This window comes from Myxine glutinosa, chromosome 4, assembly GCF_964187855.1.
Source record: "Myxine glutinosa chromosome 4, kmMyxGlut1.1, whole genome shotgun sequence".
NCBI lineage: Eukaryota > Metazoa > Chordata > Myxini > Myxiniformes > Myxinidae > Myxine > Myxine glutinosa.
This window is the reverse complement of record NC_136264.1, coordinates 134,091,466-134,117,944: the sequence shown is the minus strand read 5'-3', so window position 1 is coordinate 134,117,944 and position 26,479 is coordinate 134,091,466. Positions and strand designations below refer to the sequence as shown.

The following is a 26,479-nucleotide window of genomic DNA, read 5'->3' as shown; positions in this document are numbered from 1 at the left end:
TTATATGCACATAAGCAGTAGGCATGGTTTTGCTTAATGTGTGCAACCCAGGTTATTTTTTATTATTTTCGGAAGTGATCGTGGCAGCGGTCCGTGACCTATACACCACCCAAATGCAGGGATGAGCAATTTATGTAATAAATTGAGGTTTTTTTGCGTAATTTGGGTTTTAGGCAAGTTTTCAAGGCTGAATAGTGTAAAAATACGAAGGGCCGCTCGTCACGGGGTTTTCTGCCAGGAGACATAATAACAGATGTACCTATGTGCATTTTATTGACAAGCAACACATTAGTATCACACAGGACATGTGACACTATCGCCAAAAATGAGGAGAAAAAAGGATTAAATAAGGCAGAAAAACACCAAGTAGCACAAATAATTTAATGAGGTTGATCATTTTAAGTATTTACCAAAGGATACATTAGCAAAAAGTACAAATTAACAAACAATAGCATTCAAAACAAATGCATTCCATTTTCTCTCATTGCATGCACAAACTGGGTGGCATACTTGATCATTGTACCAAAAGGGAATACATTATGCTCAATGCAGAGAAACTCATGTCTTGCTTCGTCCAATTTGATGGAACACATTTTACATGGTGATGAAATAATACTCTGCACACTCCTGACAGGAAGTGTTGTGGAAACCGAACATCTTGGGCACATCCTGACCAAGCAACTGCGTCTATTCCTCGCCCTACCCGAGCATTGCTTTGGTGCCGCACTCGTAGCCAAGGATGGCAGAGCGGTCGCTTGGCTCCCTCGCCCGGCACCTCTACGGATGATACTTCGCATCGTGGACATGCTTCCCCTGAGGCAGCGCGAGATGCTTGCCCAAAAGGGAATGCATTGCCCAGAACCACGACCCGGATATTACTGGACTACCTAGGGATTCCCTGGAATTGGAGATTGCATTTGGAAAGCACCGGCACATTGTTCACATTACCTGTTAATTTCAAATTAATATCCAACTACGGAAGGATATGTGGTTTGAATACAGATGCTTGCAGGTTGGAGTAAGACTTCTCAACTTTACCCAGAATATCAGTTTCAGAATGAATATCTTGTATTAATCATATTAACCATGTATGTTATGGAAAAAATGTGTCATATAGTGTTTATGTCTGCACCAAGGGCTTTTAAAATGCACACACACACACACACACACACACACACACACACACACACACACACACACACACACACACACACACACACACACACACACACACACACACACACACACACACACACACACACACACACACACACACACACACACACACACACACACACGATGTATTCTGGGGTTTTTAACTCTTTTTGGGAAGATAGGAGGAAGGGTGGGGGTTACACTCTTTTTGTTAAAGTCACTCTTTGAGGGGAAGCTGTGAGAAAGGAATGTATGGGACCATCTACATATTACATACACAAGGAGGTGCGGGAGGGGAGGGTGCTTGACAAAAGCAAGAAAAGGATAAGTTAGAGTGAGAGATAGGTAGGGACAGGTGCTGGGCAGAAGGGGAGGGTGAGGGTCATGGCAGAGAACATATGGGGGAGGGTGAGGGGTTAAAATCTCCATATTTGCATTAACAACTATATGGTCCCTCTGAATCAATGAGAACTGACTAATCATCACTGTGCAAGGCAACGCCTTTCTTTCATTTTGCTTTAAATTTGGACCGTTAGCATTACCATCTGAACTAATGGCTCATAATGTAAAGAACCCGGGTTCAAATCCTATATGCTACAAGTATTTGCTTATCACATGTCAACGCCTGTAATTGACATTAAAGTACACTGGCATCTCCCAAGGTTTGTCTGCCATGTGATTAATGCATTAAGCTCCACTATTAGCCCTAAATCAATGTCAATAATAATAATAATAATGATAATAACAATAGCCTTGGATGCGAGGGTGGATAATTCTGTGGCGACGCTTAAACAGGTCCTTTATTTCCCTTCCTCGCTAAATTGTATAAACTACACATTCTCACATATTCCATGCAAAGTATTTCAGAGGAGATGGAAAAACGATTCTCTGGGAATAAAATGGTGGAACTCTAACCTGTACCGAATCCAAATGTGCAGTCGATGGTCGGCAAACAAAGACGAGAAAGGGAAAACAAGAAAACCCTTTAGATATCTCCACCACGATCTGCAGACGATAGTTAAACCTTTCTTTATTACTTTCATGAAAAAGGAATCGCAGGCCTGAAAATACATCAGGAACACACTCGTTATAAAACGCACTCGGTGCGCACTCCCATCAGGCAACACAGTCGAGAACGGACAGCACGATCAGCATTTTTCCAACTATACATTGCAAATCTTGGGAAGAATCAACGTTTAATTTGATTTATAAAACAATTGATGCTCAAAAGAGCGTGTCAAGTTTAATTATTTCAGAAAAGCAGTTGTTGCTGTGAAAAAAAAAAAAAATCCGATACAACTCCAGCTACACCACACTGTAGCAGTGCCCCACCAACCGCACTCATCGATAACTCGCAAGTACTTAAAAGCACAACAAATGAGTACAAGACAATAAAGTAACAAAATAATTAAACCCCTCCTTGTGGTTAAGATATCAAATGGAACGTCAACCACACCGCATCAACGACCTGACCATAGGGCAAACAAGTAAACGCAATACATTGGTGGCAGCTTTTCTGGTTTATCAAGCTTGTTCACCCCCCCAGGTGTTCTCTTCCCCCCCTCCCATGCCTTGTGTCACCATACACCACCACATCAGTGTTTCCTCTCATTCCATTATGTTATTCTGTTATGTTCTGGTCCGTTCTGTGTCCTAGCTCTTCCATGAGCCTCGACTTTGTATACAAAATAAAAACATTAGTTCACATCATTACCCCATCTGAAGACTGAATGTGACCATACCAACAAATTAAAGGGAGGAAGAGTACATGGAAAAAAAAAAAAATACCACGATCGTACCAACACGTACTTGATTTATTACCAGTACTAGCAAGCACAATCCAATAAACCACATTCACAACACAAAAGGTGAGATTGTAGACATGGTTTGTTGTGACTTTCATATTCCTTTGTCTTCTTCTTTATCTCAGCCCCCACACCCTCTACCCCTCCAGATACTACCATAAAAGTGTACAATGGATCTTCCATATAAGCCAGGTGCAGAGCGGCATTCATACTTTGTTGTTTCGATACCCGAGGAGCGATGCTTCCCAAGCTAACACGGCGGCCTCCATTAGCAACAGGCAGTTCAACCTGCCTAGCTAGTCCGAACCCTTTATCGATGGGTAGGCATAGCAATGTAACTGCACACCATCGAGTGCAGAACCGAAGCTTCTTTAAAAATGGCTGCACAGAGCCTAGCGCAGGGCATACAGGAGAAGTACGATGATACACAAGCCGATCACAGAGCCCAGGATGAGCGCGTCCCTGCGTTTGCGAATTCCGATCCTCTGCATCAACGAGTTGATCACCGGAAAGCGATCTGAAGCTTCGGTTAAGGGATCCACATTGCATACACCAAAACGTACTTTTCCCATTTCATCAGCTTGGCCGAAATGTCGGCCCAAGGGCTGCCATTATGAAACAAACATGCGCGTCTGAATTACAGCAGACGACGAAGGGAAGCGTGATCCACAATACCCCATTGGTGGAATCGCAGCAAAATGGCAGGTACAAAACTGCCTGGGATCAAACCGAAGATGAAAGCATCACACCCGCAAACACCCCTACCTGGGATCCCTGGATGCGATAGGTTTACGAGAAGCCGGAGGAACCAAACAAGGATACTTCCCATGGTGTTTACTTTAGTCCGAATGGATTTGAAAATCTCTCGCTGAGACGACAAGTTCCCCCTGGTGTGCATGGCAATGCTGCAAACAAAATTATCGGTGTCAATGTTTCAGTTAGCAAGTCTCAGATGGCAATAACAAAGGGCAAGCACAGAGCAGAGAGCAGAAAGCAAGAGCTGCCCAAAGAGCAACCATATTCTCAGATTGCAAGTAGTGTAACCCACTGTCGAGAAGCCTCAAAGACCAAACCACTTGCTAACCGCAGTCCAGGTCAGACTATGTAATTTGTTCAGGGTGCTGGCAATATCTCGCTTATATTTTGTGAAGGACTCTGTGGCATCTTTAACAATCACCACCAATGGCAGACGAGACGTCCAGCTTAACGTCCAATGGACGGATCATACATCGAGGACTTTTTGAGGTATCATGCTCTACATCGTTTTAGGCCCTATCAATGGTGAATAATCTCTTTAAAAATTCTCGTATCCAGATCTGGATTCGGATCTTCACCATAATCGAATCGATTACTCCTCGTCATACACCTAACCTGTCCACCAAGGTTCGTCCGAATCCTCCCAGAACTTTTTGAGACATCTTGTTCAGACAGACAGACAGGGGTGAAAAAAAATAACCTCCATCCACTTTCAGTGGCGGAGGTAATAAAGAGGATTCAACATTGCTTACCTTATGGTATCGTCCAACAGTCGGTCAGAACTGCAGGATTGAGGAAAGGTGCGTGGAAGGTACACAGATTGATAGGTTGGGGAAGGGAGAGGGTGGTTGGAGGCACAACAGGTGTCATTATGTTATTCTCATCACATGTAAATTGTGCATTAGTATTTTCATCAAGCACTAATACTTAAACAATTGTCCATACAGCAAACACAACAAACAAGCAGCTATTCTGACATATGACACACCAACTGTCTACATGTTAAAACTCATGCTCTTCAAGATATATTTCACAATTACTGCAAATATTATACACCAGGTTGCCACCAAGGGCCCTGGGTGGGTCACCAAAAATTACCCCATGTTACCGTTGTTTTTTTGTTTTTTTTTTGTTTGTTTTTTTGTATACTGAATCGAGGCTCGTGAAAGAGCAAACATTTACTTCACAAACAAATCAACCAGACAAACAAAATATATAAAAAGCGGGAGTGGAAAACAAGATGGGGAGAGAAGGTGAAGCACACAAACACAACATTTGAGAGCAGGGAGATGTGTGGAAGGGAGAGGGCTTGGGGGGAGGAGGCATGGGAAGGGGGGGGGGGGTGGAGGGAGAAGTATAAAACACAAGGGCACCAATGACTTCCAGGACAGAAGTTGGTATTTCAAAAAAGTGGAATTGGGGTGAAATTAGCGGGGGTAGAAAAGATCAAGGTTTTGGATGGGGGAAGATAAGAGATGGTGGTGAACAGCTGTTTTAAAGACCTGGAGGGTGGAGTGGGATTGAAGAGAGTGAGGGAGTTTGTTCCAGAGGCGGGAGAAAAGAGGAATGAAGGAGTGAAGGTGAGCAGAGAGTCTTGATTTTGGCAGTTTGACCATAAGAGGGTTGCAGGCAGATCTTGTGCGACCTGTAGGAATATTTGCGGGACAGAGCCCAGAGAGAGCTGGGGGGGCAAGGCCAGAGAGGAGTCGGTAGAAGATGGAAAGACCACCAACCTGCCTGCGGTGAGTGAGTGAGAGGCCCTTGGAGTTAGCTTCATCGCGGGAGATTCCAATGATTCTGAATGCTTTGGATTCAACAGCGTGAAGACGAGCTAGGTGTGAGGCAGGAGCACCAGCCCAGAGGGGAGAGCAGTATTCCATTGAGCTGCGGATGAAAGCCTTGTATGTGGTGAGGAGCTCAGGTGTGCCAAGGAAGGACTTCGCACGACGGAGGATGCCCAGTCGGCGACTGGCTTTGGAGGCCAGATTTGAAATGTGGTTTTCCCAGGAAAGATCATGGCAGATAGTGAGACCCAAAAGCTTGAGTGACAGAACTTCTTGGAGAGGATTATTCAGAAAGTGGATGGGAGGGTTGTCCAGTCGGTCTTTTCGGAGAGACATCGTAAGAGTGTGAGATTTGTCAGGATTGAAAGACATGTTCCACTTGTTTGCCCAGTCTGTGATTTTGTCCAGGTCTGCAGAGAGTGAGGAGGCAGCAGACTGCCGATCTGAGGGATGAAGAATGGAGCGACAGAGAGTAGAGTCATCAGCAAAGAGATACAGAGGATTTTCAAGAGAGTCAGAGAGATCATTGATGAAGACCAGAAAAAGGACAGGGCCTAGAACACTGCCTTGTGGAACTCCAGCCTGAACAGGAAGAGGAGATGAGAGAAACCCATTCAGGGCCACACGTTGACTACGACTAGAGAGGAAGTCCGCCAGCCATGCGTGGAGATTTCCATGGATACCAAAAGAGGAGAGTTTGGTGAGCAGAGCGGGGTGCCAGACCGTATCGAAGGCACGTGATATGTCAAGGGAGACTGCTCTAATTTCCTGTTTGGCATTGAGGACCTCCATCCATTGTTGAGAAAGCAGAAGCAGCATGTCCAGAGTAGAGTGTCCAGGTCTGAAACCAAATTGATGATCAGAGATCAAGCCATTGGAGAAGAGGAAAGATTTCATATCTGAAGCAATGATGGATTCCATGACTTTGCTGATAATTGGGAGAAGGCTGATTGGTCTGTAGTTGCTGGGATCTGTTTTTGCACCTTTTTTGTGCAAAGCGGTGATGTTGGCAGATTTCCAAGCAGATGGAAGATGACCTTGAGCAAAAGAGAGGGTGAAGAGAACAGAGAGAGGGAGTGAAAGAGCGGAAGAACAGGATTTTAGGACCCGTGGGCTGATGCCGTCAGGTCCAGTTGCAGAATCCGAGTCGAGGGTTGACAGAAACTTTTCCACCTTGTCTGGAGGAAAGGACACAGAGTCCAGGAGCAGCTGGGTACGACTGGGTACGGTGGGTACAGAGAGGGATGGGTTTGGGACACAAGATTTAGAGGCAAACACAGAGTTGAGGCATTCAGCTTTTTCGCGTGCGGAGTCAGCCGTGTGCCCATTTGAGGTGAGGGAGGTGAGGGAGGGGATGGAGGGGGAACAAACACCAGAAACAGATTTGACCAGACGCCACCAGGATTTGGAAGAGGGAGACAGATAAGAGAGTTCGGTCCTGAGAACGGAGAGATATTGTTTCCTGGCTCTCCTGAGCGTGGACACACACTTGTTTCGGGCTTTGTGAAAGGAAATGAGATTTCCTTCTGTTTGATTTGCTTTCCAGGAGACGAAAGCAAGTTGTTTCTGGGCAATAGCCTCACCACAAGATTCCGTGTACCATGGACGGGAGGAAGGGTATGACAACAGAAGACGAGATGGGATAAATCTGTGCATGAGAGAGAGCAGTTTGCTTTGGAAGAATTCCCAGGAAGAATTTATGTCAGAGGCAGTAGAGATGGGAGACCAGTCCAGATGATTGATGGCTGCTTGAAGATCGTGCCAGTTGGCCTGAGTGAAATGCCAGACTCGTCGACGCTGAGGAGGCTCTCTGAGAATGGTCAGAGAGATGTCCACTTTAACAAGCACATGATCAGAAGAGCCGATTGGAGCAGAAGAAGAGCAGCAGACATTTTCAGGGAAGTTAGTCATAACCAAGTCCAGAAGAGAAGATGCTCCGTTGACTGAAATCCGGGTCGGGAAATTGACAGTTTGTGTCAGTCCCAGTGAGTCACAGAAGTCCTTTGCTGAAGAGCCATGGCTGGTGAGAGAGGTACCCACACCCAGCCAACTGGCATGGTGACAGTTGAAATCACCACATATGAGGAAGAGAGAGTTGGGATGGGTAGATAGAAGTTGGTCCATATTCTCAGACAGCGAGATGTAGATGGAGTCATCACTGTTTGGTGGACGGTACAACACACATATGAACAAAAGGTGGGAGCGAAGGGGAAGCCGTAGCCAAAGGTATTCCTGGGGGTGAGGTGGAGAGAGGGCAGTGCAGGGCGAGTGAGGAAGAGAGTTTTTTATAAAGATAGCAACCCCACCTCCAGGACGAGGCTCAGGTCTATCATACCGGAGTAGGGAGTAACCTGGGAGAGATACCAAGGAATCAGAGACATCGTGAAGGAGGAAAGTTTCTGTTAAGCAGATCACGTCTGGTTTGTCAGAAGCAACCTGTATGGAGAGATCAGACATGTTTGAGCGAAGGCCCCGGATGTTTGAGGTCCATACTCTTAAGGAAGAGGAAGGGGGAGCATCGGATACAGAACAGGGGGGGGGGAGCGGTAGGGTAAGATGTGGAAGAGGAGGAAGAGGTAGGGAGAGCTGTTGAAGGTGTGTCAGAGATTACAGAATAGCTCGGAGAAAGGGAAGGATGGGGCAGACAAAAGGTTTGATGGTGATTGGGAGAGGTGCAGTGAGGTGTTATTTGACGAGGGGGAAGAGCGAGGCAGAAGGTTGAGGGAGATGAAGGTGAAAGTTGGAAGGGGGCTAATTGAGTACCAGTTCACTGGATCTATGTTAGCATAATAACATACACAATTTGGAACTGTCTGTCTGTCAGTGATGCATTTAGTTGTTACAACTGAGCTGTCTATATAACTGGAGCGCGCCAGCAGAAAGCACTCGCGGGGCAAGCAGCCACCATGTTGGAATACCCTTCCCTCGCTAAAACGTGAGAGGTACAGACATAGCTGAGAGTGTGATAAGCGCTGGACTTTATCGGGTTTCGTTGAGAGATTGATTCACATTTGTTTTCCTCTTTTGTTTGTTTTTCTTGTAATAGAGCTACAAAGGTGACATGAACACATGAACACACACACACACACACACACACACACACACACACACACACACACACACACACACACACACACACACACACACACACACACACACACACACACACACACACACACACACACACACACACACACACACACACACACTGTGTGTAAATCACAAACGTGCATGTGTATGTGTAAATCACGATTCATGTTTGTGGATGTGTATGTGTGCGTGCGTGTATACACGCCGCCGCCACAGATCGTCATCTCTATTCGCGAGTCTTTAAGACTAAACAGAGCATTCCCTGGTCCTAAAGCATCCATCTTCACCTCAGCCAGGAACCACGACTCATGAACCAAGCAGTCTCCTTATTCGTGCTCAGTTCCCCCCTCCGTCCCCAAGTGACCTCCGGGGTACCCCTGGGTACGGTCGGTCTCGGTCTCTTCCTTCTCGGTGTCATCCCTCCCTGACGGGATAGAGTTGGCAAAACACAGCAAGCCACAAGGCAAGGCCAGGTCGCCAGGCCGCGTCCCAAACGCATGTCGATCAGCGCCCAAACGGGCGCCCATCTCCCCAACCAAACTGCACCGACTCGGTTTTAGCGCCGACATCAAAGTTGTTGTATTCGGCACGGTCCTGGATCCCACGAAGATCGGTCCCATGCAGGCTGGACTTGGCAAAAAGGGAGTCGCCAAATCTCGGGTTTTCGTTTTATGCATGATGGGATTGGCAAAACCCAACAAGCCGCAAGGTCAGGCCACATCCCAAATGATCCGCATGATCCCAAGTGCTATGTGCGCAGCCATCATGTTTATTTTTGTCTTGCATCTTTCCTTCTTTCTTTCCTTATTTTTATTTGTCTATGGAGGGGTCCCTGGTGTTGGGCTAGCGGCTAGGGTGCCAGCTTAGGATCCAAGGATCCTGGGTTCGAATCCCGGTCGATCGCTGAATTAACGCCAGGGGGGTTGACTCAGCCTGTCATCCTTCCGAGGTCGGCTAATTGAGTACCAGTTCACTGGTAATTCCCTGTTTGTCGTTAAAGGTGGCAAAAAGGGTTGGCGTCAGGAAGGGCATCCGGCCGTAAAACATTGCTTCAAAAAAAGGGGACCGAAAAACAACAACAACCACGGTTCCCGAAAAAGGCCAACCCCCGCTTTGCGGGGAAAAATGGCCTCTAAAGGTGGTTTTAAAAAATTTTTTATGGAGGGGTGAATCTTGCAAATAGTTTTGGTAAGGTTCACCTGGCTGTGCCATGCCTGTATAGGTTTGAGGTAGAGGAGTAGCAGCCGAAACCCTAATCCTATCCGGTTCCTCCTGATTAATCCATTGTCTTTTTGGGTTCCTCCTGATACTCCAGTGCTGTAATTGTTCAGTTATTTGATTTTCTTTATGAAACGTAATTCCACAAGCTTGTGAGTTATATTGTTTAACAACTGTGCTGTGACGGTCGTGATGCTCTTGGGCCCATCATTTTGATGAGATTTACACCAGTATATGTATAATGGAGCAAGTGTATGTCCAGCCATTAACCCACGTGACTACATCTCCTAATTATTTGAACGTCAGTTGCACCATGACTACATCTATTAATTACGTACCATTGGAACGTACTTTTAAACCTTTAGACCCTTTCAACTGCTGACACCCCTTAGACCTTTGAAGACTAAGATCCTGAAGACATTTTAGACCCTTTCGACGCCGTTAGACAAAAAAGAACATACAGACCCCTTTAGAACCCCAATACTCTTTAGACCGAACAAACCCCTTTAGAACTCGGCTGCTACTCCTCTACCTCAAGATATTCCGCTCCCCCCCCCCCCCGGGGTCACTCTGTAGTAATTAGAAAATTGAGGGTTATTTGGCAGCGGCATTTAAAGCCACACAAACGTTACGCCTAGGTCCCCCGTCGGGGAAGTGATGTGAGTTGACAAAGTGGAAGACGCAGAAAACATGCTATGATATGATATTTCGCTCACAAGGTTCAGACATACATGGCGGCGGCCATCTTGGATTTTGACGTGGCGACCCAATTTTCAATAGAGTTCTTCCTTATGCGTAGATACACCCACACACCAGATTAGAAGTTAGTAGTTCGTTTATTTTTCAAGATATTTCGCTCACAAGGTTCAGACATATATATGGTGGCGGCCATCTTGGATTTTGACGTGGCGACCCAATTTTCAATACGGTTCTTCCTTATGCGTAGATACACCCACACACCAGATTAGAAGTTGGTACTTCGCTTATTTTTCCAAGATATTCCGCTCACAAGGTTCAGACATACATGGCATCAGACATACATGGCGGCGGCCATCTTGGATTTTGACGTGGGTTGCACCCACACACCAAATTCAAATGCGGTCCTTCGCTTACGCACGCACGCCCGCACGGACGGATGGAGGGGAAAACCATAGCCCCCCTTTCGCTCCACGGTGCGACGGGGGACAATAAAAAGATAGTGCCACACTCCTCTGAATCACTCGGCCCAATTAGGACGAGGTGTGTGGTACGGAATTAGCGTAGCACTCTGCCAGATTCCGGACCCCGATCAGTATGGTATCATGACTGGTGGACACGTGATCGAGGTAGGGGGAGGAGGAGGGGACTTCAAATCAATTAACTGCTATGGTCGAATTGATATTCAACGCCATACTCGTACCAGGTAATTGGTACGACCGGCCAACTATAACAATATGATCAAATGCTTGAAAATTGGTTGACACTATCTCTTTTAAGTTAGAGAATTGCTAACTCAGAACAGGTTTTCATGAGAAAATAAAGTTTGATTCCAGGCAGAAAAAGTAATAGGAAAAAAAGAGAAAAAAAAAAGAAAAAAAAAAAAAGAAGGCAAAGTATGAATAAAAGAAAGTAACAGAACATGAGAAAGTCACTTTCTTTTATTGAAAGTTACTTTATGAGAAATAAAGCAACATGAGAAAATAAAGTAACAGAAAAAGTAAGTAAATAAATAACTACACATTTTCATTAATTCAGCTTACCTGCGCAAATGTTCGTGTTCTTTAAGATAAATATCTGCTCTTCTGTTCACACCAGATGTCTTGTACGAGCTGCAGAAGCAAATAATTTACAGTTTGCTTATCTGGAACAAGGACCTTGGATATCGAGAGCCGCACATTGCTCTCGAAGATATCCTCGACTACATAACGTAAATCACTGAATGTGACCGTGTTTAATGCTGTCGATTCAAATATAATCAGAAAAGGGATCAGACCTACTCTGAACCACGATGTGCAGAACTGAGAAGCTGATCTCTTTCATGCTGTGCTCTGAAATTGGCTGAAAGTTTTTCAAACTCCTGAGTGTAATCCTGCATATCACAGGGGAACAAAAACCATGATAGAATGGGAAAGGAGGAAAACGAAAGGGGGAAAGAGAGGGAGAGGGGGAAAGAGAAGGAGAGGGGGGGAATATGGGGCCTGGAGGGGGGAAATATTGGGACTAGAGGGGAAATATATGGGGACTAGAGGGGGGAACGAGTGGAGGAAGAGGGGAAAGGGTGGACCAAGTGGGGGAAGAGGGGAAAGGGTAGGCCGAGGGGAAAGGGTGGGCCGAGGGGAAAGGGTGGGCCGAGGGGAAAGGGTGGGCCGAGGGGAAAGGGTGGGCCGAGGGGAAAGGGTGGGCCGAGGGGAAAGGGTGAGCCGAGGGGAAAGGGTGGGCCGAAGGGAAAGGGTGGGCCGAGGGGAAAGGGTGGGCCGAGGGGAAAGGGTGGGCCGAGGGGAAAGGGTGGGCCGAGGGGAAAGGGTGGGCCGAGGGGAAAGGGTCGGCCGAGGGGAAAGGGTCGGCCGAAGGGAAAGGGTGGGCCGAGGGGAAAGGGTGGGCCGAGGGGAAAGGGTGGGCCGAGGGGAAAGGGTGGACCGAGGGGAAAGGGTGGACCGAGGGGAGTGGACAATTAGGATGGACAAAGTGGGGGAAGAGGGGAAAGGGTGGACCGAGGGGAAAGGGTGGGCCGAGGGGAAAGGGTGGGCCGAGGGGAAAGGGTGGGCCGAGGGGAAAGGGTGGGCCGAGGGGAAAGGGTGGGCTGAGGGGAAAGGGTGGGCTGAGGGGAAAGGGTGGGCCGAGGGGAAAGGGTTGGCCGAGGGGAAACGGTGGGCCGAGGGGAAAGGGTGGACCGAGGGGAAAGGGTGGACCGAGGGGAAAGGGTGGACCGAGGGGAAAGGGTGGACCGAGGGGAAAGGGTGGACCGAGGGGAAAGGGTGGACCGAGGGGAAAGGGTGGACTGAGGGGAGGGGACAATTAGGATGGACAAAGAGGGGAAAGGGTGGATCGAGGGGAAAGGGTGGGCCGCGGGGAAAGGGTGGGCCGAGGGGAAAGGGTGGGCTGAGGGGAAAGGGTGGGCCGAGGGGAAAGGGTGGCCCGAGGGGAAAGGGTGGACCGAGGAGAGGGCACAATTAGGATGGACAAAGTGGGGGAAGAGGGGAAAGGGTGGACCGAGGGGAAAGGGTGGGCCGCGAGGAAAGGGTGGGCCGCGGGGAAAGGGTGGGCCGCGGGGAAAGGGTGGGCCGCGGGGAAAGGGTGGGCCGCGGGGAAAGGGTGGGCCGCGGGGAAAGGGTGGGCCGCGGGGAAAGGGTGGGCCGCGGGGAAAGGGTGGGCCGCGGGAAAAGGGTGGGCCGCGGGGAAAGGGTGGGCCGCGGGGAAAGGGTGGGCCTCGGGGAAAGGGTGGGCCTCGGGGAAAGGGTGGGCCTCGGGGAAAGGGTGGGCCTCGGGGAAAGGGTGGGCCGCGGGGAAAGGGTGGACCGCGGGGAAAGGGTGGACCGCGGGGAAAGGGTGGACCGCGGGGAAAGGGTGGACCGCGGGGAAAGGGTGGACCGCGGGGAAAGGGTGGACCGCGGGGAAAGGGTGGACCGCGGGGAAAGGGTGGACCGCGGGGAAAGGGTGGACCGCGGGGAAAGGGTGGACCGCGGGGAAAGGGTGGACCGCGGGGAAAGGGTGGACCGCGGGGAAAGGGTGGACCGCGGGGAAAGGGTGGACCGCGGGGAAAGGGTGGACCGCGGGGAAAGGGTGGACCGCGGGGAAAGGGTGGACCGCGGGGAAAGGGTGGACCGCGGGGAAAGGGTGGACCGCGGGGAAAGGGTGGGCCGCGGGGAAAGGTTGGGCCGAGGGGAAACGGTGGACCGAGGGGAAACGGTGGACCGAGGGGAAACGGTGGACCGAGGGGAAACGGTGGACCGAGGGGAAACGGTGGACCGAGGGGAAACGGTGGACCGAGGGGAAAGGGTGGACCGAGGGGAAAGGGTGGACCGAGGGGGAAGGATAGACAGAAGGGAGGGGACAATTAGGATGGACAAAGTGGGGGAAGAGGGGAAAGGGTGGGCCGAGGGGAAAGGGTGGGCCAAGGGGAAAGGGTGGGCCGAGGTGAAAGGGTGGGCCGAGGGGAAAGGGTGGGCCAAAGGGAAAGGGTGGGCCGAGGGGAAAGGGTGGGCCGAGGGGAAAGGGTGGGCCGAGGGGAAAGGGTGGGCCGAGGGGAAAGGGTGGGCCGAGGGGAAAGGGTGGGCCGAGGGGAAAGGGTGGGCCGAGGGGAAAGGGTGGACCGAGGGGAAAGGGTGGACCGAGGGGAAAGGGTGGACCGAGGGGAAAGGGTGGACCGAGGGGAAAGGATAGACAGAGGGGAGGGGATAATTAGGATGGACAAAGTGGGGGAAGAGGGAAACGGTGGACCGAGTGGGGGAAGAGGGAAACGGTGGACCGAGTGGGGGAAGAGGGAAACGGTGGACCGAGTGGGGGAAGAGGGAAACGGTGGACCGAGTGGGGGAAGAAGGAAACGGTGGACCGAGTGGGGGAAGAGGTAAACGGTGGACCGAGTGGGGGAAGCGGGAAACGGTGGACCGAGTGGGGGAAGAGGGAAACGGTGGACCGAGTGGGGGAAGAGGGAAACGGTGGACCGAGTGGGGGAAGAGGGAAACGGTGGACCGAGTGGGGGAAGAGGGAAACGGTGGACCGAGTGGGGGAAGAGGGAAAGGGTGGACCGAGTGGGGGAAGAGGGAAAGGGTGGACCGAGTGGGGGAAGAGGGAAAGGGTGGTCCGAGTGGGGGAAGAGGGAAAGGGTGGACCGAGTGGGGGAAGAGGGAAAGGGTGGACCGAGTGGGGGAAGAGGGAAAGGGTGGACCGAGTGGGGGAAGAGGGAAAGGGTGGACCGAGTGGGGGAAGAGGGAAACGGTGGACCGAGTGGGGAAAGAGGGAAACGGTGGACCGAGTGGGGAAAGAGGGAAACGGTGGATCGAGTGGGGAGAGAGGGAAACGGTGGACCGAGTGGGGAAAGAGGGAAACGGTGGACCGAGTGGGGAAAGAGGGAAACGGTGGACCGAGTGGGGAAAGAGGGAAACGGTGGACCGAGTGGGGAAAGAGGGAAACGGTGGACCGAGTGGGGAAAGAGGGAAACGGTGGACCGAGTGGGGAAAGAGGGAAACGGTGGACCGAGTGGGGAAAGAGGGAAACGGTGGACCGAGTGGGGAAAGAGGGAAACGGTGGACCGAGTGGGGAAAGAGGGAAACGGTGGACCGAGTGGGGGAAGAGGGAAACGGTGGACCGCGTGGGGTATGAGGGAAAGGGTGGACCGAGTGGGGTATGAGGGAAAGGGTGGACCGAGTGGGGAAAGAGGGAAACGGTGGACCGAGTGGGGAAAGAGGGAAACGGTGGACCGAGTGGGGAAAGAGGGAAACGGTGGACCGAGTGGGGAAAGAGGGAAACGGTGGACCGAGTGGGGGAAGAGGGAAACGGTGGACCGCGTGGGGTATGAGGGAAAGGGTGGACCGAGTGGGGTATGAGGGAAAGGGTGGACCGAGTGGGGTATGAGGGAAAGTGTGGACCGAGGGGATATGATGCCTGAGGGGAAAGGATGGAACGAGTGGGTGAAGAGGGGAAAGCGTGGATCGAGTGGGGGAAGAGGGAAAAGGGTGGGCTGAGTGGGAGAAGAGGGGAGAGGATGGAAAGAGTGGGAGAAGAGCAGAAAGAAGGAAGGAGTGGAGGAAGAGTGGAAAGAAGAAACTAGTGTGGGGAAGGGGGAAAGAAAGAAAGAACGATTAGGGGTTAAAGGGGAAAGTAAATTTGTAACACACACTGAAAGCTCATGGAGAGACAAAGCAATGGAAGAATAAACAACGAGAAAGGCACCCGGTGGAGCGCATACCTTCCACAGGCTGCACAGTTTATGTTTTGTATCCACTGATAGGACAGATCTGGATTCGGACCTGAACCAATATCTAATCAGCTTGTTCTTGTCACCTACCCAAATCACCTACCAAGTTTTGTCATAACTCTTCTGCAACTTTTTGAAATATCATGCTGCATATCGTTTTTGCCCCTATCACTCAATCACTTAAAAAATTCTTGTATCCAGAATTGAATCTTCACCAAAATAAAATCATTTCTTCCTCGTCACTCACAACCTGCCCACCAAATTTCATCCGAAACTGTCCACAACTTTTTAATATATCCTGCTCACAGTCAACCAAACAGTCAGAGAGGGGTGAAAACCTTTGGTGGCAAAGGTAATAAGGGGATGTAGATGTGGAAAGAAGAAATGAGAATAAGCACAAATGAAAGACATATGGCAAACCTGCAGGATGTCTCTGTGTCGATGCAGGGAATGTATAAGGGAGGAAGAGTTAGCTACATGAGTAGCAGCATCAGCCATCTTGTTGTTTATCTCTGACAACTGTGGGCGAAAAGGTTATGTGCAAATCATTTTTAAGAGGGGAAGAAAGACAAAAGCACACTAAGTATTTGGGGGAAGGGAGGAGGGGTGGGGTAATGGGCATTTATTTTAATTATTAAAAAACAAAAGGATGTACCATGTCATGTTACATTGTGATAGTCTTCAAATCTCCCGGAGTTCTCATCCGGTGTCCACGCGTTTGCTCAATCTTTGCCTCTACACTGTGTAAACCATTATCTGTTTCATCACTTTGAAATTCCTACCAACTCTGCATAGTCACAAACATCGTTTCATGTCTTGTTCTTCCACAAGCCTCGATTCAGTATATAGAAATAATAAAATAAAACGTACTTGTCTGGGGTGAGGGTGGGGGAGGGGGTTCAAATATGTAAAAAAAAATTACAGTGATCTCACCGAGGAGTTTGTACATCAAATAAATACAGGACAAAAACATGAAAACACATGATTGCACTTTGTCCACTAATGTCCTTGTAATTCAATAGACAAACATGCGGTAAATGGGATTTCAACCTGGGTTCCCCATACCATCAGCCAGGTGTTCTGAAGGGAACATGAACAGGCAAACACAATTCATAGAGATAAGAGATGTGTTAATCTATCGTACAAATCCACTTGCGGCCAGTCCTGGGCAGCAGATGGCACATCAGGCCAGAGTGAATTACAATGGTTTTGCTGCAGTAATAAAAAATAACTAGAACTGCCACTTTAAAACTGCTGGCAGTGATGACCGGTTTACTCGCACCCACTTTTGATGCAACCCCACTGTTGATACAACCCCACTTTTGATACAACCCCACTTTCATTGGACATGCTTTGACACAACCCCCTTGGATACAACCCCGACACACACACACACACACACACACACACACACACACACACACACACACACACACACACACACACACACACACACACACACACCCCCCCTACCCCCTCCCACACACACACCCACACCCCTCCCCCCACACGCACACCCCTCCAAACACACACACACACACACACACACACACACACACACACACACACATCCCCCCTACACACACACACACACACACAACCAACCCCCCCCCCCCCCCACCGACACACACACACACACACACACACACACACACACACACACACACACACACACACACACACACACACACACACACACACACACACACACACACACACACACATCCCCCCTACACACACACACGCTTATTTTTCAAGATATGCAGGTTGCAAGGTCAGACATATATATGGTGGCGGCCATCTTGGATTTTGACGTGGCGACCCAATTTTCGATAGCGTTCTTCCTTGTGTCTAGATACACCCACACACCAAATTAGAAGTTGCTACTTTGCTTATTTTTCAAGATATGCAGGTTGCAAGGTTCAGACATACATGGTGGTGGCCATCTTGGATTTTGCCGTGGCAACCCAATTTTCAATAGCTGGCGCATGCGCAGATGGGTTGCACTGCGATGCCACTGAAAAGCGACTGAGAAAACCGCGCATGCGCAGATATGATTCATTTCGATTTCTATCTTTATTTAATTTCCGAAAAGACGTCTGCATTCGAAAATCGCGTGATGACGTCACGACGTAAATGCATTTCTTCATATAACTTCAGATCGGCTGGATGGATATTGACGAAATAAACGGCATCGTGTAGGGCATTTATTTGCGCAAATTTGAAGACCAATTGCGACCATGACAGCCATTTCCTTCTCGCACAGCACCTTACGTAATATGTGGATGGATGTTTGCACATGCGCAAATGGCCCACTGTATTTTCGTGTATTACGTATGCGCCTTGATGGGCTTACTTTCAGTGAAATACGATCGAGTTAAAAATAGTCAGAATTTGAGCAAATCTGTTTCATTCGTTTGTTAATATGCCTCATCTATTGACAAATCTGCAATTATAATTTTTTTGGAAGTTCAAATGACCGCGGGAGATCGCGTTATCATGAGCACGTTCTGGAAAGACAAAATGGTGTGTTTCTTCTTCTTTCAACAATAAAGACTTATAGCTTCGCGACCGTACATCCAATCATCTTGAAAGTTTGCACACTTGTTTCGCTTGATGAGAGCCACATTGCATTAAAAATTCAAGTCGATCCATGCAGTGGTTCAGGAGTTACAAGCTTTTTAAAATTTAAACTTCCATTATTTATTGCGGCCAAACCATGTGACTTATCAAAACGTCTCAAGTAACGATGAAACATCCCCCCATGAGGAACATTTGTGTAAAGTTTCCACTCGATATCTCCACAAATTATGGAGGTGATTCCATTTCTAGTTTGAAATTTTAAAACGTCATAACTCTGAAACCACGTGTCGGATGACGTCGTGCTCACTGACGTTTTTGTTCGTCATGGGTATGCGAATATGCATTCCAAGTTTGGGCTCGATCCGTTCAGCCGTTGCGGAGAAAAAGGGGTTTTGTGTTTTTTCACGGAAAACAAGATGGCGGCCGAACCATATGACTTCGAAAATTTTTGCATTCTGAGTTTTTTTTAACTAAGCATCTGGGAAAAAAATCCCATTTTCGGGGGAGAAAAATTGTGTTTGACGAATTCTAACCTCTTAACGTTAGCATTTTTGATATACTCAATAAACATGTTTTTTGTTCCCATTGCAGAGTTCTTTAGAATGAGCCATTCCTCAAATTTTTCCATTGAGCCGTTTCGGAGATACAGAGGGGCAAAGTTGAAGGTGTTTTACAAGATGGCGCCCATACCACGTGACCTATGACGTCATAATTAGCATTAAAAAATTCTACGAGCCTAGCCGATCATTTGATGAAAATTTCCTGTCAATCCGACCAGCGGTTGCTGAGAAACTTAATTATGAAGTTTTCGGAGGTGCAAAATAGGGCGGAAGAATAATAATAATAAGAAAAACTCTCGCAGTAATAATAGGTTAGTCTCCATTTATGGAGAGTAAACCTAATTAAATGAAATAACAAACTCCCTGAGAAACCTGCAGTGGAGGAAAATCATTTTACTGACAGGAAGGGGAATAGGGGTAGGGTAAGTATAAAGTCAGGAGAAAACCAAATGGAAATTGGTGGAAGCCAAGAGACATTATCCAATGAGGGACCAAGCAGATAAAGTATGGTCGTGTGGACGACTCTATTAAGACAGAGCGTCCACGGATGGAATTGAGGTTACTTTGAGGCGTTTCCAATTCAATGGCGGATCGATACACGAGAAGGGGGATCAGGGGAGGATGCCGCGGCTTACCTTCACGCCCCGACGATGTCTTCTCCCTGTGGAAATTAACTCAACCCGAGACGGAGGTAAAATGTACAAAAAAGAAATATTTATTACGGAACCAGAGAACAATGAAACGCGACGATAAAACCTAAACCCTCTCATGGAGCACTCCCACACTTCACTTCAAATACACAACACATGAAGAATGAATCAAATAAAACGTTGTTTATGGATGCGTCTTATCTGTCTGGATGTGTGATGTCGGTCAGGCTCCGTCCGGCTCCAATGTTGGTGCGAAGCAGGCCTCGGCCTCGATAAGGCGCCCTTCGCACACTGCTAGGCCACCCAGCCAATCGCTCGCCCCGGTCGCGCCCGCTCCAGCGGCAAGCCTCGCACGCATGTTAACGCCAGGGAGGAGAATCGACGGCGCTCCAACGTTCCCCCGGCGTCCGTCGCAACGCAGGCAATTCGCGGTTCGCAAAGGAAAGGTCCAACCGGGAATGAAAGGCAAAGGCAGAAGGGAGGTCCGGGCAGGGAAGAAACAAAAGCAAGAAGGGCCAACTCAATCGGACAGTCCAGAGCAAGAGGGCGAAGGGAAGAGCTCAAAATGCCGGCGAGCGAGAGGTTTTACTGGCGGCCGTCTGACGTCAGCTCGCTTTCCCTCCAACCAGTACGTAGCTTGTTGGTAGTGGTTTCACACCTTCCGCACTGAATGGCCGTGGTGTCATCGGTCAGTAGCCAATCAGTGTGTCGCTCCTTCACCTTTCTTACCCCAAATCACGGGGAAGCTTTCTGCCCCTCCCCTGACAAATCACACGTCCTTCCCTACTCTCCAATCGGTGCTCTGGTTGTTGCTCGCCCCTCCCCCCTGTCAATCAAGAGTCCTTCTGGGTGTGGCTATTGCCTGCCTGGCCGATGTCTGCTTGCCATGGCACCGTTGTACGCGGCCGCTTCCTGTTGGTTCTTCTGGTCAGTTTTATCGTCTTGTGGCGGAGGAGGAATTTAATTCGTGTTGTGCTGATGGGCCTATCTAATGTGTGTGATGTGTGTTGCCATATGGGACACAGGTATGACCACAGAGGTTTCACATACAATGGAGTCTTATCCTTATTCCCTAGAACTATATATCATGTCCCATTCCTCGTAATAGGGACGAAGACACACCTAATTCGACATTCGGGCTAGACAGGTCCTCTACTTATTAACATCGAGATGGTTCTAGCTACCCATGACAACCAGAGCATGATACCTATTCAGATCTACCTAAATCTATATATATGCCCTACCCACCGACATAACAGTATTCTGACCTTGTTGATTAGCTGCTGCAGCTCTGCTACCAAGTTTTGTCCCAAGGAGTCGGAAAACGAGGCAGAGAGGGCGCTACCGTTTCCAATGCTGTGGAGAGAAAAACAAGTATGTGCAATGGTGAGGGTTTCACAGAACTAGACGGGGAGGGAGAAAGCACAGGGTGAGCAGAAGCCTGGGTGGAAGGTGTAGGCGGTGGGGAGGTGAGAGGGCCACAGGGTGAGCAGGAGCCTGGGGGGAAGGTGCAGGTGGTGGGGAGGTGAGAGGGGGCAGGCACAGGGTGAGCAGGAGCCTGGGTGGAAGGTGCAGGTGGTGGGGAGGTGAGAGGCAGTGCGAATTGGGGTAAACCTTGTTCGTGAGACTGCGTTGTTGGCGCAAAGCTTGCTGAATGACACCAGCTTTATCTCGAGATCATTTTCAAGGTGCCTGGCCTGACGGCGCAACTCTGTACAGCAACGACAAGAATCACATCAGTAAGGAAATCCATAGAAACAAGTGCTATTAAACACATCTGCCCCCAAACCGTGCATACTTAAATGGTTGGAAACAAAACTTAAGAAGGATAGCCATCGAATCACCCGGCAGCAAGAAAGAAGCCTTAAATATGCTGTACGTGAGAGGGGATCAGAGGATGTTTCTGCTAAACATCCTTGTGGGAAATAGAGCGGCAAACAAACCAATTGGTTGCTTGGCAACACTAAGAGGCAAAGGTAATGATTCCCAGTCGAAGACAAACGTTAAGTGGTGGATCTAGAACTTGAAAAAACAAAGTGGAAAACAAACGGTAATCGTCATATTCTTGTAGCTTCTACCACATTGCACATCGTTAACAATGGAGCCAATTTGAGTTATCAGCATGTTAAGTTAGTGTCTTCTATTCCAATAGGTTAACTGAATTTAGATTAGTAACCATTTAGGTAATAAGCTGCAAGAGAGATCGCGGTTCTATGTCTCATCTGGGTTCAATTCCCAAGTTGACAATAAACGCAGCACACTTTACCCTTTGACATTTTGACCCAGTATAACAATCATTTTGCACACTTTTAATGGACGGTGTGTGGTGCCTTGCGAGGTAAAACAAACAAGCAAAAAAGGCTAAATAAGTTAAATTTCCCAAAAAATTCGTTCCGTCTCCGAGCCTCTTCCCCTGACTGTTCCTAGGGGGGCGGGTCCAAGAAAGCTTCGTTTTCCCCGCTGAGCGTCTCCACCCCCTTTTATCTGTGGCATCCCAAGGAAGTGTATTTCACAATCAGTGACGCAAAAACGCAGGGAATAACTAGAACGACACTCGGTGGAGAGCATACCTCCACCAGGCTGAACAGTTTATGTTTTGTATCCACCGATATAGTCAGGTTCACTATGTCAATAAATTATATTTCGTTCAAAATCATGGTAGATTAGCAAACCTATACATTTTTGGAAAGGTTATAGCATAAGGAAACTAAAAATCAATGTTTACATTTGGAGAGATACCTGTATGGCGGCCATTTTGGATTTTCAAAATGGCCACTGTAAGATACATATTTTGTTCAATTTCTGCCTCTAATTACCCTAAAAACTTTTTAAAATATACTAAACCTATATTTTCAGGGACAAGGAATCCAATGAAAGTATCAAATTAGTGCTATGGGGAATGGTACGACACGAATCAAAGGTTTTGAATTGCAAAATACTGTCTTTATATTCGCGATAAGTTGCATAATCAAATACATGTTATCATTTTGTACAGGCAGTTAATAACATCAAAATGTGTCACAATAATTCATATCACCAAACATACACAGGCAGTCAGCAAAATCATATATACACATGCAGTCAGTATAACTTCACATCTACACAGGCAGTCAATGACAAAATATACACAGGCAGTCATGGCATCAAACATACACGATTACAGAATATGCCATTTAGAGTTCGTCATCACTGTCCTGTGTGTCGTATCCGACAATATAGTCCGCATCGTTTTCACAGTCCGTTCCACACAAGCAAAGGTCGGTCAAATTGATTGGCAAATCGAATTGGTCGAATGGTCGATCGAATCGAATTCGATGAATCGAATCGAATCGAATCGATCGAATTGGTCGAATGGTCGAATGGTCGATCGAAGCGATTGGTCGAATGGTCGAATTGGTCGAATGGAATTGGTCGATTGGTCGAATTGGTCGAATGGAATTGGTCGGAATTGGCAAATGTAAACATTGATTTTCAGATTTTCCATGTAATAACGTTTCCAAAAATGTATAGGTTTGCTAATCTACCATGATTTTGAACGAAAAAAACATAGTGAACCTGACTAATAGGCCGGATCTGGATTCGGACGTGAACCAAAATGTAATCGCTTGTTCTTGTCACCTAACAAACGCGTCCAGCAAGTTTAGTCATAACTCGTCCATAACTGTTTTTAATATCAGGTTATATATCGTTTTTCGACTGATCTCTCAATGGTGAAGCATCACTTAAAAATTTAAATAAATGTCGTAAATAAATGTGAATATCTGAATCCATAATCCATAATCCATATTTGAATCCATAATCAGATCTTCACCAAAATCGAATCTATTTGTCCTTGTCACACACCCAACCTCTCCACCAAGTTTCGTACAAATCCGTCCACAATTTTTGGGATATCCTGCTATGTATCGTTTTTAGCCCAATCTCCCAATTGTGAAGAATCACTTAAAAACCTCTACTAGCCGGATCCGAATCCAGATCTTCACCAAAATCTAATCATTTCGTCCTCGTCGCATGCACTACATCTCTGCCAAATTTCGTCCAAATCCATCCACAACTTTTTGACATATCCTGTTCACAGACAGACAGACAGGGGTGAAAACATGACCTTCATCCACCTTCAGCGGCGGAGGTAATAACAAGAAGGTTCTTTTGACGTTTTGATAATTGATTTTGGCAATCTCATCTGTAATTCAAGGATTTTCAAATGTACGGCCATGTGTCTGTGTTCAGTTTGCCGGGACACAGCAATCTATTTATATCCAGCTTTTCCAGAAATATAGATTTTAAATATAGGAAAAATATGCTTCGATTAAAATTTGTTCTGAATGTTTTGGCGTTTTTTTTTACAACTGGGGGCCTGATACAGAAGTCAAACTGCATATGTAAACATGCAATACTTAAAATATGCACTGTCACACTTGCCACACACAGTACACAGTTTGTAAACGATGAATGTTTATGACTTCCTACCTTCTAATTGTACATGGTTCGAAAAAGACAAAAACCCACAGACACTTCTCTAATCATATCACCATAAAACTAAGAAACACCAGCTCTCTTGGGAGTGACCATGCAAGATCATGAGACATGCCGTCGCTTTTGGTCATGTGACCTTCTGTGAGCAGGAGTCAAGATCAATGTCTGTGGACATTTACGGCGAGTTTGGCAATTTTCCCTGGAATCTTGCTTTTGGTTACATTAAAATGCAAAATGGCAGCTTTCGAACCCACCGAGAAGCAATTAAACATGTCTCCTATTTCGACTTCCCCGTCGAAACCGCGAGGCTGATCCGGCTGAAATTTGGCATTAAGGTTCCGCTCCTGACTGGTAACGGTGATTGCAAAGCTCGTTCCGGTCACGTGACTTAAAGTAAGTCAAAATGGTGGACTTAGTAAATTCCTTCAAACATCTTCTTCTCAAGACCCACCGATCAGTATGCTACCAAAATTTGGGTTACAACCTAGTCCAGGGCCCAGATCAACTCCTGACAGGAGAAACACTGTGATCCTGGGTCAGGTGGAGTGGTGGACTCACTCCCATGGAGGAGGGGTCCTATTGTATGACCATGCGTTGTGGCCCTTCAGGGTCAGGATGCATGTGTTTTGAATGACCATGTGCTTCAGCCTTGGGGTTGAGGTGCATGTGTATGCTAATGGCACAGCCTTGATAGACGGTGTGGCTTGGCCATGGGGTCAAGGTGCACGTCCAAGGCTGTTTAAATGTTTGATTTTTTTTACCTTTTTTATTATAAAAAAGGCAGGCCTTAATGCTGGCCTTAAAAGCATCACCTCCAGGTCCTGTGGTCCTATTTTTATTATCATCATAATCATACAAGAGCTACATCAATGTACAAAATTTAATACATCACCCAAGTCATTCGTAAAGACTTAAGACACAAAATCCAGAGCACAATGAAACCGACATTCACGAGCCAGCGATTCCGAAAATGGCACAAAAAGCAAACAACCAACCAACCCAGAAGGGAAGGTGGGAAGACGTGACATGTGACATGACATGACATGACATGACATGACATGACATGACATGACATGCCATGACCGGTGACGTGCCCGTATTTAGATCAATGAGGTACTGCCTTACATTGAAAAACAGCTCGCTTCCACCCCAACCACGTCCATGGCACAGATATATAATTAAAACAATCAACTCCAACAATGACGTCAGAATAAAAAAAAACATATCCAATCTGACAATTGTTCCACTTCTCCCACTTTGTTTCTCCCACTTTGTTTCTCCCACTTTGTTTAATGTTTTCACCCATGTCTGTCTGTGAACAAGATATCTCAAAAAAGTGGTGGACGAATTCGGACGAAACGTTGTGGACAGGTTCGGTGTTTGACAAGGAAGAATTGATTCAATTTTGGTGACGATCCGAATAAGCAACCGGATTCGAGAGTTTTTTTTAAATTTATAAGTGATTCTTCACCATTGAGTGATACCGATAGGGCCAAAATCGATATATAGCACGACATTTCAAAAAGTTGTGGATGACTTGTGGCAAAACTAGGTAGAGGAGTTGGGTGGGTGGTTCGTGTGCAGCCACCCAGATGCTGGTTGCATCATTTATGTGGACGCGTCTGCTGCCGATGCAGTGCCCCTCTCTATAACCAGGTATTTTGCCGACCTCGGAAGGATGACAGGCTGAGTCAACCCCACCTGGCATTAAATTCAACGGGATTCGAGCTCAAGACCTTAGGATCCCAAGCCCGCCACCCTAACCATTCAGGCAAACCTGTCAATAGGATACAAAACGTAAACTGTTCAGCCTGACGGAGGTTTGCTCTCTACTCTAGAGCGCCGTTCTAGTTATACATAAAATCAGGGTCCATGATGAGCGAGACCACTTCCCACAGACTTCATGCTGTCATACCGAGACCTTGACACCCGCCGTTACCTTCCCACTCGCCGTTTGCCGAGGTCGCCATCGCCGGATCGATATCCGCCGTCAGGAGGCCCGGATCGATATCCGCCGTCAGGAGGCCCGGATCGATATCCGCCGTCAGGAGGCCCGGATCGATATCCGCCGTCCGCAGGCCCGGATCCACAGCCAGAATGACAAGTTTTACTTCATCATTACGCTTCTCCAAACACGAATCCGATGGCCACGAACTTCCTGTAAACGACAGCACGATTTCGTCACTTCCTGTAAATGCCGGCAAATTATCACTTCCTGTACTTTCATTGTTGGTCAGGGCAACTTTTCGTTAATGTAAAGTTTTCGTTTCTAAAAAAAAAGAAAAAGATTCCTTTCAAAATATGTTAGTACAGATCGAAATGTGCGCGCCTTGCTGAGTAAAATTAAGAAACAAAGCATGCGCTTAAGCTACATTTCGTCCAGAATAAACGGGCCTGTCGGTGTAGTTGGCGTCAGTTTCATAAACCTTTATGTCCTTGCAGCTTTAACGTATTCGTTTGTGCCCTTCGGTATTGCGCAAGGTTCATCCCGTATATGAAAAAAAGTATA

General features: G+C 47.7%; 2 protein-coding genes across 5 annotated transcripts in view; one reads left to right on the top strand and one right to left on the bottom strand.

The window, feature by feature from the left end:
* LOC137425269 (coiled-coil domain-containing protein 80) overlaps positions 1-891 on the top strand; it is a 96,204-nt gene extending 95,313 nt beyond the window's left edge. For all 3 annotated transcript variants that reach the window (XM_068113529.2, XM_068113527.2, XM_068113526.2), the window contains one exon: positions 635-891. In XM_068113529.2, the coding sequence (XP_067969630.2) occupies positions 635-891 (257 nt within the window). The remainder of the gene's footprint in view (positions 1-634) is intronic.
* GOSR1 (golgi SNAP receptor complex member 1) lies at positions 368-26,174 on the bottom strand. Of its 2 annotated transcripts, none has more exons than XM_068113541.2 (9): positions 25,910-26,174; positions 21,109-21,205; positions 20,763-20,850; positions 16,122-16,220; positions 11,785-11,876; positions 11,548-11,616; positions 4,469-4,498; positions 3,783-3,865; positions 368-3,477 (listed from the first exon to the last, which is right to left on the bottom strand). In XM_068113541.2, the coding sequence occupies exons 1-9, from the start codon at positions 25,938-25,940 to the stop codon at positions 3,353-3,355; spliced, it is 714 nt and encodes a 237-aa protein (XP_067969642.1). In that variant the 5' UTR covers positions 25,941-26,174; the 3' UTR covers positions 368-3,352. The 2 variants fall into 2 exon arrangements, with proteins under 2 accessions (XP_067969642.1, XP_067969643.1); XM_068113542.2 differs by having other exon boundaries at positions 25,922-26,160.
* Between the last annotated feature and the right edge of the window lie 305 nt (positions 26,175-26,479).

Bases quoted from the DNA above. Each gene is read 5' to 3' on its own strand.
- GOSR1 (XM_068113541.2), bottom strand. From the start codon at position 25,940: ATGGCGACCTCGGCAAACGGCGAGTGGGAAG. The intron at 20,851-21,108 runs GTTTACCCCAAT...TTCTCTCCACAG, and splicing joins AACGCAGTCTCACGAACAAG to CATTGGAAACGGTAGCGCCC. The intron at 3,478-3,782 runs GTATCCTTGTTT...CCGAAGCTTCAG, and splicing joins TAAAGTAAACACCATGGGAA to ATCGCTTTCCGGTGATCAAC.